Here is a 12,729-nt window from a genome sequence, read left to right on the forward strand (position 1 = left end):
CTGGCACTACATCACCCACAAGAATAGGGAAGGCATTTTCCTAATTGACCAAGTCTTAGCTTAGCAATTGTAGAGGATTAGATAGTGATCACTGTAGGAACTTTTTAGGACAGGGGTGCTAAACGCAGAGGATGATACCTTTGCGCCACCAAAGCAGACCCGTATTAACACAGTTTGGTGCCCTGTGTACATAAAAAGCATTGCTGCCAGCATCCAAAACTAAATAGAGAGAGCGCGCCAAAGGCACGTGCAGAAAAATCAGGTGCGTTCTCGCTGGAAGGGGCGTGACCACTCAATAGTACCCACAATTCAAATTATGTCACACTGTAGTGTCCCATTGTACAGAACAGTAGTGCCCCTTGGTCACGTTACATCACACAGTAGAGACCATTCACTTTATGCCACAAAGAGTCCGTTCACGCTATGCCACACAGTACAGTAATACTCCTTATAAACATTATGACACACAGTAATGCCCCTTATAACACATTATACCACAGACCTCTCACCCTGACAGCATATCCCTCACACAGCTCCCCCCCCAGACACAACTCACCTCCTCAAACCATCTCTCTCAAACAGCTCTCCCCCTGACACCATGCCGGCTCGGTGAAGGGCATCTACATGCTGCCCTGACACCATATCCCTTACGCAGCTCTCCCGCTCACACCATATCCCTCACACAGCTCTTCCCCTGACACTACTTATCCCTCACACCATATCCCTCGCACAGCTCTCCCCCTGACACTGCTTATCCATCACGTGGCTTCCCCCTCCTCATGCAGGTCTTTCCAACCCAACTTACCTCTGTCTTGCACTCCAGGCTCATGCCGTCCTAAGAACGCCTCCTTCACCACTTGCTCCATAACTCCTGTCACTGATATCCGCGTCCGCGTGGGTCCGGTCCTCTCCCTCTTGTCGCAATGGCTCCTCTTCGTGCGGCAGGAAAGACAGTGACAGACAGCGCAATGGGATGGGGACAACTACCTAGCGCCGGCCGCCAGCTACACTACACATCTATAGAGGAGGTGCAGCGACAGGTGGCAGCGGCTCATTGCACAGCAGGACAGACTTCAATCAGGCATCTACAGCACTGCCTGTGCAGAGTGCTGTGACCAGGTACACTAATGACGCTGCCCCCCCCCCCACCTCGGCGGTGTCGGCCGGATCAGCCCAGCTGCCCTGTCGGCAAGGCATGGGTCTTCCTCCTCCTCTGTTCCTGCCTGGGCAGGGATGACATCATATGCTAGCAAGTGGTTAAGTTATTCAGGCAGAGTCTGTCACTCAGAGTCTGTGACAGACTCACTGTCGGGAGGGAAATCAGCGGGGTGAGCAGAGGGGAATAGGCACGCCCAAAAAGGGTGGCGCCCTCGTGCGGCTGCTCAGGTGGAACATGCCTAGAGCCGGCCCTGTATTCACTGAACTGGAATCTGGCATGTGATTGTGTGCAGTGACTCTCCCTTACATAAGTTGACATTAAGGGCTCTATTTACTACAATCCGCATTTGTAATGCAGATTGTAGTATGATATTACCGACTGAATTTGCATTGCTAATTCAGGCAATATCACAGGGATTTACTACAAATCCCTTGCAGGGACAGAGCTTGCAAGAAAGCTCTGTCCCTGCGAAGCCCCTCCGCACTCTAGTCACGATATTTTCGCAAAAAAATACTGTGACTAGTGCCCCATGCATGCGCCGACCGGCCGCCGCTGCTACCCCCTGGCAATAAGCCCCGCCCCCCCGACACTAAGCCCCGACCCCCATGATCGCGGACCCCCCTGCAACCCCCCCTCCCTTAATAGCACTTACCTGCAGTCATCGGTGCTCCGGTGATGTTTTCCATGCCTCCAGTTAGCTGATATACCATACTGCACTGGGACCCGATCACCTGATGACTTGGCCGCAGTGCAGCATGGGAGTCCAGCTGACAAGAGGGGAAGTCTTCACCGGAGCCCCGACCACCGGTCCATGGAGTCAAGTAAGTGAATTTTTTTTTTACTATTTTTTTTTTGCAGTGTATCAGCATGTGGTCTGTTTAGACCACACAGCTGATCACTGGGACCGGCTCTGGGCTCTGCTCTGCCTTTTAGAGCAGAGTAGGAGCCCGGTAACCGGGGGAGACCCTGGATAATGCCACCTCCAGGTGGCGTTATTATCACAGGGCTTTCCCCTGTATTTATTTGCAATTTATTTTTAGTAACTCTGGTCGGATCACATTTCCCATTACAATTATGGGAAATGCAATCTGCTTACTAAAAATAAGTGATATTTAGGGGTTGGAGTAGAAATTTATGAATTCTACTCCAATTGCCCTATAGTAACTGTAGGTGAAACTAAAATAATGTGAAAAGGGTGTGAAAACACCCCTTTTCACTTTATTTTAGTAAAAATAATGTTAATAAATAGAGCCCAAAATCTCAAACCTACCAGCCCTCCTTCAAAATGTCCAACATCTCTTTCTCCTCAACTCTACTTCCACTTCCTCTTTATTTCCTTCCATCCACTAGAATGTAAGCTTTTGCAAGCAGGGCCCTCCTTACATGCTTTATGCTTAATTATGTAATCTGAGTACTGTAACTATCTCATTATGTACATTTCTAATGTTATATACTATTTTAGTGCCTGTGAAAGTTGTTATATGTCTTACCCCTATGTATACCGTTACAGAACCTTGTGGCAACATAAATAAATAGTTAAAATAAAAATATTAGTAAGAATAAAATCTCTCCAGGCTTCTCTGGGGATGTCTGGACTCTCACTGTTCTTCTACTACTGGCACCTTAAACTCTAATTTCCCTTGACTGGACCTGGACTCTTTCTGCTTCTCTAGTAGCTTATACAAGACCCTTGACATGTTGGTGTGTTATTTCCTGGTTATGCCAAAATTTGCTCTGGGATTGGTACTTATCTGTCAAGGCCCCCACACACGGAACGATATAGCGGCCGGTCCAACAGATTGGAATGATATAGCAGCTATATCGTTCCGTGTGTATGCTCAAAATTGTTCACTGCGCGCTCACGTGGGGTCGTCTAGCGCTCCAAATCTTTCTGCATGCACATGAGATCTGAAGAAGCGATGAACGATCCCATGAGGGGGGGGCGAGGGGCACTATATTGGGGGGTCAGGCATCAGATCACTCCGTGTTTGGAGACCGCCCGATATGTCGCCCGTCGGATCATTGGTCGCATCGCTGGGTACACATTGTACCATGTGTACCCCAACGCTGGATACACATTGTACCATGTATATGGAGCTTAACAGTCATGAAGCTCTATCTAATAAATGTTTAGCCTTTAGTGACTAGACTTGCAGCTCTGTCTGTAAGGATTGCAGCTCTGTCCATCAATAACCTGCTCTGTAAGAGAGGTGATTATGTCTAAGATAAATAATGCCCTTCTGATGATTCACAGTCTCTATTTATGATAATGTTTCTCTAGTCTAGTCTCTTTTTAAGATTCTTACATTTATAGTCATCACACTGATTGTGTCTTCCCCAGCAACTCAAGTATTTAAATGCTGTGCAGGCTTTTTGTTTCTCTGATTGGCTTCAGGACTCTTTAATGTGCTTTAGGACTCTACTACAGCAATCACATTTAGTGGCCTATGCATCAAGCTGTTTCTTACATAAAATTATGTAGAAACTGCAGTTTCTGCATAATTTTATGTATTGTAGCTATGTACTAATGGCACAATGCAGGAGATTTCACATAAATCTCAGTCAAAATGCTAATTATTACTGCAGATTACAGTCCCTATTACTATCAATGGGGACTACCCCTATGTACAGTACCAAACTGCAAAAAGTGAAGCTTTCCCGAGTTTTCCCGGGTAGTTTACACCAACTTCAGTTGGTGTAAACTGCTTTAAGCTTATGGATCTGTATCCCGCAGCCTCCAGACGGCGGCTGAGGCTGGCACTGTGTGCATTCGCAGTGTCAGCTTCCACAGGAGAAGGCTTTCACAAACATGAAAGAGTTCTACTAAATGCCGGGGATACAACTCGCAGGTGCAGCGGTTACCGGAACCGTTGTCCCTGCAAGTTCCCCTTTGTACATTGCAGGGATATTTTCATTAAAAATTTAAATATCCCCTGCAATATGGATGCGTAATGATCGCAGCAGTTCTCACATATACTCCTTAGTGTAAATTTCTCTCTGCATTGTAGGCAAAGAAGATTCTTTTCCATACGTGCGCCAACATACGTGCGCCAACAAAGAGACAATACTTTCTCTCTCTCTTTCTGTAAGAAGAGTCACACGCACTTATACCTGGGTGGCTACAGCTTCTCAGGATATACAGTATGACTGCCGCCCTAACTGTGGCCACTTGTACATCACCTCGCCACTCTTATACAGGGCCGGTGCAAGGCGCCCTAGGCAACATTTGACCAATTGTCCCTGCTCCCTCCAATTCATAACATGCCACGCATCAGTCTCCCCAGTTAAATAACATGCCACATAGCAGTGTCCCAAATTCATAATAAACTATATAGAATATTACACAAAGCAGAATGCCAAAATCATAATATACCTCATAACACTGCCGCAAATTCTTAATATGCCACACAGCTCTGTCAAATTCATTATATGCCAGTCAGACATGAATTATGCCATTCATTTTGTTTTTGTGGACACAGCGGCACACTCCAGTGGCCGGCGCCCTTAGACGGCTCCCTAAGGTTGCCTAATGGTAGCACCGGCCCTGCACTTATGTCTTTCCTTTCTGTCTCTAGTTCAAAAGCCTTAGTTTTGATGGTGTCTCTTCTTGGCACCTTTTAGTTATGGGATGCTGGTTGTTGCATATTCTAGCATTTGATTACTGTATTACAATGCCGTCTACTGCTTTTTTTATCCGTCCATCTTGTGTTTCAATGCCTGAAACCCACTTACCTCTCAGATGAGCGCTGGCTCTGTGGGATACATCTACATTCTTAAATAATAAATGATATTATTTAGTACAGGCTACTATTGTATTATAAAATTCTAGTTATAATGTATATTCAATTCTACCTAAGCTAGTTTCTTTACAGCACCCCAATATTTTAACCCTGTTTATGCTTGTGACAATAATTTTTTCTTGCACATTCTTGTGTTATTACTTTTATTATTATTATTACCGGTTTTGATTTGTGATGCAACACGGTGCTCTGAAGCACTAGGCAGTGGGGAAAACAGAGCATACATAAAACAGGGATATAAAATGTAGACAAAATAATGCAGACATAAAAACAAAAAGTAGGGAGGGCAGAAGTGGCTCTTTGTTTTTTAGTAGTGGTCAAATGATATATTGTAGTGCAGATACACAATGATTGTTAATAAAATCCTATTTTTCAGGGTGACAAGGTAATAGGAGAAACATAGTAAGTTGTTAGTACAGCATCATGTTATCTGTGTTGTCATCATGTACACTAGAATAAAATAACCCCCCAAAAATATTTTTGTCATATGGGAAAACACGAACTGACATGTGCAGGACCACTCTCGCACTCTGTGAATGTGGTGTTCGTGAAATGATTAGAAATGCATGTTTTGAATATTACTTTGACATAAGAGTCATGTTTAACTACAGTATGATCGCATTCTGTAATAGTCATGCATAATTACTGTCAGACGACTTTTGTTCTTTCCATTCCTCACATAATGGCAACAGTGCATTAGCAGCCGGTCAAATAAGGCAGCCTTCTCAAAATTTCCCTGGCTATCAAGGTTAATTATCTGCAAATACAAAATGAGCATAGTATTATATGTCATGTCTGTTTAACAGCAGGCTGTTAGAAAGCTATTAGGCACTATGCTGGGTGAATGCACAACATCAAGTCACGGTGAAATATATTTTTTAATTCAACTACGTATTGAAATATTGGGACAGTAAAATTATATTGCTTTTCAATATTGACAGTTTTTGATAAAAAAACTAAAATGATTTTACTTTTATTTTACTTTAACAGAATTAACTGTAAATTTATAAAATAAGGAAAACCATTGCTATAATGTGAATTTTTCTGAATTGAATTGTGCCTATGAACAATACATAGTGAAATGGCCACTCACTCACATGGACAACAGGGAACAGGGCTAGTCCCTGAACAATAAGAAAGGAAAGACCAACTCCAGAAATGGTATGCAGCAAGCAGCAAGAACAATCCTCTTAGAAGTTGTAAGCCACAGGCAATAAATCCATTTTTAATATATTTTATGGCAAAAAAAAACACCTTATGACTTAATAACACAGCATTTCTTATATATGACACTAATAAAATCTGGTTAATTGATTTATAACTAATACAAATTATAGACTATATTTTTATTCAAAATTAGTATTTGACTGAATATTAAAATATCTTTGTGATTTAATGTTAATAACTAAATCATATAGAAGTCATACATGTCATATTATTTATATGCTTGCAAAAAAATGCAATATGGAATTTTTTCCAATTTGTTTCAATTTCATTTTCATTTGAGATAAAGGGCTCTATTTACTACAATCCGCATATTGAATGCAGATTGTAGTGTGATATTATCGACTGAATTCGCATTGCGAATTCAGGCAATATCACAGGGATTTACTACAAATCCCTTGCCGGGACAGAGCTTTCGATAAAGCTCTGTCCCTGCGAATCCCCTCCGCACTGTAGTCACGGTATTTTCGCAAAAAATACCGTGACGAAGTGCCAGCACATGCGCCGACCGACCATCGCTGCTACCCCCCGGCGCTAAGCTCCGCCCCCTGATGCTAAGCCCCGCCCCCCATGATCGGGGCCCCCCCGCAACACCCCCTCTCCTTTAATTACACTTACCTGCATGCTCCGGGCCTCCGGTGATGTTCTCCATGCCTCCGATCAGGTGATCTCCCATACTGCACTGGGACCCGATCACCTGATGACCGGGCCGCAGTGCACTATGGGAGACTAGCTGACCGGAGGGGAGACATCACCGGAGGCCCGATCACCAGTCCCTGGAGTCAGGTAAGTAAAAAAATTTTTGGACAATCTTTTTAACTTTTTTTTACAGTAATCAGCTTGCGGTCTGTTTAGACCACACAGCTGATTACTGGGACCGACTCCCGGCTCTGCTCTCCTCGTTAGAGCAGAGTAGGAGGCCGGTAACCAGGGGAGACCCTGGATAACGCCACCTCCAGGTGGCGTTATTATCACAGGGCTTTCCCCGATATTTTTTTACAATTTATTTTTAGTAACTCTGGTCGGATCACATTTCCCATTACAATTATGGGAAATGCGATCTGCTTTACTAAAAATAAGTGATACTTAGGGGTTGGAGTAGAATTTTACGAATTTTACTCCAATTGCCCTGTAATAACTATAGGTGATACTAAAATAATGTGAAAAAGGTGTGAAAACACCCTTTTTCACTTTATTTTAATAAAAATAATGTTAAATAGAGCCCAAAAAAACAAGAACACAGAAGTTTTTTATGCTACTCAATTATCCTTTGAAACAAGAGGGGTGAGGCCAGGGTGCGCTAGTATCAATGTGAAGACAAAATATGTATTTTCATGGAAAGAAAAAGATCAAATGAATACTTTCCTTAAGTATAAGTGGTTCTATGTCTGTGTCCTTCCTGTCTTCTCATACATCCATTGTCATAAAAGACATAAAAACACAGGGAACCATAGTGTTATCCACTTAAAAATATAGTTTATTCAAACACAATCTAAAATTACACGAAAATTTCTTAAAAAATGAATCAGTATCCTATGCTCCAAAAAATGTTAAAGGTTATCAGGTGTATAATTAACAGATATCCCCTTGCATAAAGGCTTGCAATAAATCACAAGATGGAAGCCTCCGGATGCTTCACTGATGTTCCTAGATGCCGGGGGTGATCCAAGAAATATCCACGATTAAAACCTTCAATCTGCACCACAGGCCAACTCTGGTCGGATCACATTTCCCATTACAAATATGGGAAATGCGATCTGCTTTACTAAAAATAAGTGATACTTAGGGGTTGGAGTAGAATTTTACGAATTGTACTCCAATTGCCCTGTAATAACTATAGGTGATACTAAAATAATGTGAAAAGGGTGTGAAAACACCCTTTTTCACTTTATTTTAGTAAAAATAATGTTAATAAATAGAGCCCAAAAAAACAAGAACACAGAAGTTTTTTTTATGCTACTCAATTATCCTTTGCTCTACCTGATCATTCCATTCCTTTTCTTGAGGTTGCAGCAAAAGAAAACTTTCAAATCAACAAATTCTCCACAAAATGCAGTATTTATGAATTGAAGTGTTCTCTTTCAAACAAGGGTTTCCAACAAGGGAACTGGTATGCATGCTATTATAGCAGAAGTTATTAAATTTATACTTTGTCTTGTCAAAGTTTATTGTTTTATTTTAAAGCAATAAAATAACTCTGTTTGCTGTGTTTTTCTTTATTTTAAAGGTTACTTTGGTCAGCAGGATGGTCATGGATCTTGTGAAAATAAGTATTGTGGCCTCGGAAGACACTGTATAGTAAGCCGGGAAACTGGACAAGCAGAATGTGAATGCATGGAACGGTGTAAACCACATTATAAGCCTGTTTGTGGCTCAGATGGAGAATTCTATGAGAATCACTGTGAAGTTCATAGAGCAGCTTGCCAAAAAAATAAGAAAATAATCATGGTTCACAATGAAGACTGTTTCTTCAAAGGTAAGATTATAACAACTCACAATGGTACTTGCGCACTAAAGGCCTTATTTTAAAACATATCACATATAGGGCCTGATTCACTAAGGATCGCTATTCTGCTTATACACACGCAACGCAGTTGCTAATATCAGCGATGATATGTAAATGTTTGCATTCGCATTGCGATCGCAGCCTAACATAAGGACGCCCATTTCCCCTTACTCACATCCGTATACTTGGGCGAAACAATCAGTAACATCGAGTAACATCGGACCCATACACACAGATAAGGCAGGTCAGACCTCACTCAGGAATTGCTTACTTAACGCACTCTATGAGACCTCAGGCTGCGTCTGGTATCGCAGTGGCTAATTTATGCACGCCCATGCAACGCCGTCTCAACACACTGGCACACCTGTGTTCACCCGACCCCCCCCCCCGTCACCACCCACAAACGGCACTTCCTGTCAATCACTCTGCCATGGGTCTGCATATCCTCTGCGATCGCAGTCCTGATCGCAGCGTCTGGCTCACGCACGCCCACTGCGATGCATGCGCAGTGCAAATTAATCGCCCGATTGCATGCGTATAAGCAACTGTGATCCTTGCTGAATCAGGCCCATAGCCCAAATGTTCTATGCATAACCCCATTTGGGCGTGATTCAGAGATGGACACTAATGACATTTTCACGCAGATCGAGCGATTGTTTACCATTGCGCATGGGTATGCACGGCACTGCGCATGTGATGCGATCACATTGCGATCACGCATGCACAGAGGAATCCATCGCTAAGCCAGTGACAGACTGCCAGCATTTGGGGGTGGCAATGGGGAGTTGTCACAAAAACGCAGGCGTGCCTCTATGTTTAAACACTGTTACATGGGCGTGCATAAATTAGCTATTGCATACGCAACTTTGCGTCTCAGAAGAGCGCTCAAGGCTGTGGCCGGTCACACCTGCCGCAAGGGTAAGATGGCCACTGATGTGCTTCGATGTTACCGATGTTTATGTAGGTATGTGTTGTCGCACGCAGGTAAGAAAACAGCAGAGGGCATCTTTATGCTCAGGTAATCTTTGCTAACAGCATATTTTCGCAGCTGAGTTGCATGTGAAAACGCAGTTGCGATCGTTTTAGCATCTGTCTCTGAAACAGGCAATTTGTGTCTACAAATCTATAGCTAGTGTAATGTCTGTACCACAATATAAAATAAAAAAAAATATTTTAACTGAATGGGAAATATATAAACATATAAAGAGGGTTAGTTTTGTCTATCTACACACGTTCATTATATGGAAATGGAAACATTTTATTTTGCCCAGTGAACATTTGACTGTAAATTTGCATCTTTGGGGTCTATACTGTGGGGTCTATTCATCAACACTAAAATAATGTTTTTAAGGACATTTTCCTTAATTACCGTTATTTTAGTATTCATGAAGACACTTAACACAGGATATATCACTCTCCTGGTTAAGTCCGCCTGCGTTAATTTCCACACTCCCCATACATTAATATGGGGATATGGAAATTAGGCTATTCATCAAATTCCGAAAATTATATATTTTCGGAATTTGATGGTGTTACTATATGCCACTCTGAGGTGACGTATAGCAGTTTACACTTACCTGCTGTCAGCTGGTCAAGTCCTCCTCGGCTCGCTCCGTCGCTCCCTTGTCCCTCCTCTGGCTCCGGCTGCTGCTCTGACATTGTGTCCTCCTGACAGAACACAGTAAAGTTAAAAAAAAAATATATATATATTTTTTCTAAACTTACTGTGTTCTGCCGGGAGAATACAGGGTCTCATTCAGACCCGGTCGTTAGATGCAAGCGGTCGCTGTGATTGAGGGCGGGCCGCTTGCATCTTGAAGTGCGGCTTCCTGGTCGCTAGCTAAGCTGTGGGTTACCACCCACAGCTTAGCGACCGACCAGGATGACAGTCGCGATGGTCAGGATCATCATGACCATCGGGGCTTGCGACGAGACCCTAAGGTTGGGTCTCGGAACTCGCAAGCCCCAGGGAGCTTTCTGGTCTGATCGAACAGGAAGCTCCCCAATGACATCATTGCTGATGTCAGTGGGGCCACCCCCAAAAGGCAAGCGTTCCGTCGGGAACGCCTCCGTTTGGCCGGCCACCCCCCCGGCCCGCCTTCCAAATGGGGCGAGCTGTCAATCAACATCGACAGCTCGCCCCTTTTGGTGCGAGACCCGGAGCGACTGAGCTGCCGTCGCTAGCCGGGTCTCGCGCATGCGCACATTGGAGCCGGCTCCGACGTGCGCATGCCCAGTGGGCAAACATCGACCCGGTTGCGAGCGCTCAGCGCTTGCGACCGGGTCTGAATGAGGCCCACAATGCCAGAGCAGTAGCCAGAGCCGGAGGTGGCTGAAGCGGCCAGGTAAGTGGGGGACAGGGAGGTGAGCGGATGGGTGGAGGGGGGTGGGTTGGGACACACACACAATTACCACAACTGTAGGCAGTGCTGCGCATGCGCTGCTTTTACGGATGTAACAGCGCATGTGCAGCACTGATTACAGCTGTGGTAAGTTAGAGTAAATAGGGAAAAGTTATCTATTTTCTGAAAAGCTGCTATTGCAAAAATGACAGCTTTTCGGGATGGATACTTATAGAGAGGAGGAATGATGAATTCCCTCCGGTAATTAGGTAGAACTCCATGCGATTTCTAAACCTAATTAACTATATCAAAATTTTAGTAATGATGAATAGGCCCCTGTATCCTCAAAAATGGCATTTCCTTATCTGCTCCACTGGAACAGTGCCCCCAGTGGTAAAGTTGTATTTAATATGTAATCTCTCCTCTCTTTATTTTCAACAGCTTGTCTATCTACTGTATGTGATTAAGAAAAAAGCAATAATTTAATATGTGATTAAAAAAAAAAAAATTAAAAAATACTTTTTAAAAAATTTATGTTCAAAAAATCACACATCGCAGAATGTTTTGGACCAGTAAAAAAATTATGAATATCCCTATTTAAAGAAATGACTAACTAAGGGTCTGAGGGCCTGATTCAGACCCGGTCGCAAGTGCTGAGCGCTCGCAAACGGGTCAATGGTGGCCCAGAGTGCATGCGCACAATGGAGCCGGCTCCGTCGTGCGCATGCGCGAGACCCGCGCAAGCCGCCGCTCCAGGTCTCGTACCAAAGGGGGCGTGCTGTCGATGATGAGTGACAGCACGCCCCTTTGGTGGGCGGGCCGGGGGAGTGGCTGCCCAAACGGAGGAGTTCCCATGTGAACGCCACCGTTTGGGGCCGGCCCCACTGACATCACTAGTTAGCCGATTGTTGCAAACTGCGCATGCGTGAGCCGGCCATTGCAATCGCAGTGACTATGCAGACCCTTAGCAGAGTAATTGACAGGAAGTGCCATTTGTGGGAGGTGACGGGGGACAGGGAGGTGAGCGCATTACACAACTTTGTGAACAATGCGATCGTTCCAAAAGTTGTGTAATGCATAGGCCTCTTAAGGTCAGAGCTTGTGCAAGTGTGTGTGAGGCTGTGATGGTACTCGATTGTACCAATGTTTTCTCAGTCTTGCTAAACATTACGGATGTGTGTAAGGTAAAGTGGGCGTCCTTATGTTGTGTTGCGGCGGCATAGCGATCGCAATGGATTAGCATACTATCGCAGTGAGACTGCGCGCATAATCGCTATTGCATTCGCAGTTTCGTTCCTTGCTGAATCAGGCCCTAAACTAGTCATTATAGGTACATACTATACATATCTACAGTATATATGTACTGTATATTACATGTGCATACATACTTTTATTTAAAGTCTACAATCTCTGCTATCAAATAATATTCAATTAGTATCTATTTAAAAACTTCAGAGTATCAGATATTTTAGATTTTTTTCACTGATTATTGCAGTCACAAGTAAGAGCAGTAATGACAGGAGCTCTAATGGATGTTTAATAATGAAGTAAAATGAGCATGGAAAATTCATGCAACTTAGAAATATAAACACAGAGCAGGAATTTCATAAGTGGAGACACTACCATTAAATAAATTAAATAATCAAATCAATAAAGTGCTATAGTGACTCTGCTGGGCTACAATTATGCTTTTAACCT

At 43.5% G+C, this 12,729-nt stretch overlaps 1 protein-coding gene across 2 annotated transcripts in view; it reads left to right on the plus strand.

The window, feature by feature from the left end:
- The window catches only part of FSTL5 (follistatin like 5), a 658,814-nt gene that overhangs the window by 293,560 nt on the left and 352,525 nt on the right, over window positions 1–12,729 (plus strand). For both annotated transcript variants that reach the window (XM_088475339.1, XM_088475340.1), the window contains exon 4: window positions 8,411–8,659. In XM_088475339.1, the coding sequence (XP_088331465.1) occupies window positions 8,411–8,659 (249 nt within the window). The remainder of the gene's footprint in view (window positions 1–8,410; window positions 8,660–12,729) is intronic.

This window comes from Taudactylus pleione, unplaced genomic scaffold (genome assembly GCF_031769625.1).
Source record: "Taudactylus pleione unplaced genomic scaffold, aTauple2 ptg000170l, whole genome shotgun sequence".
Classification (NCBI taxonomy): Eukaryota; Metazoa; Chordata; class Amphibia; order Anura; family Myobatrachidae; genus Taudactylus; species Taudactylus pleione.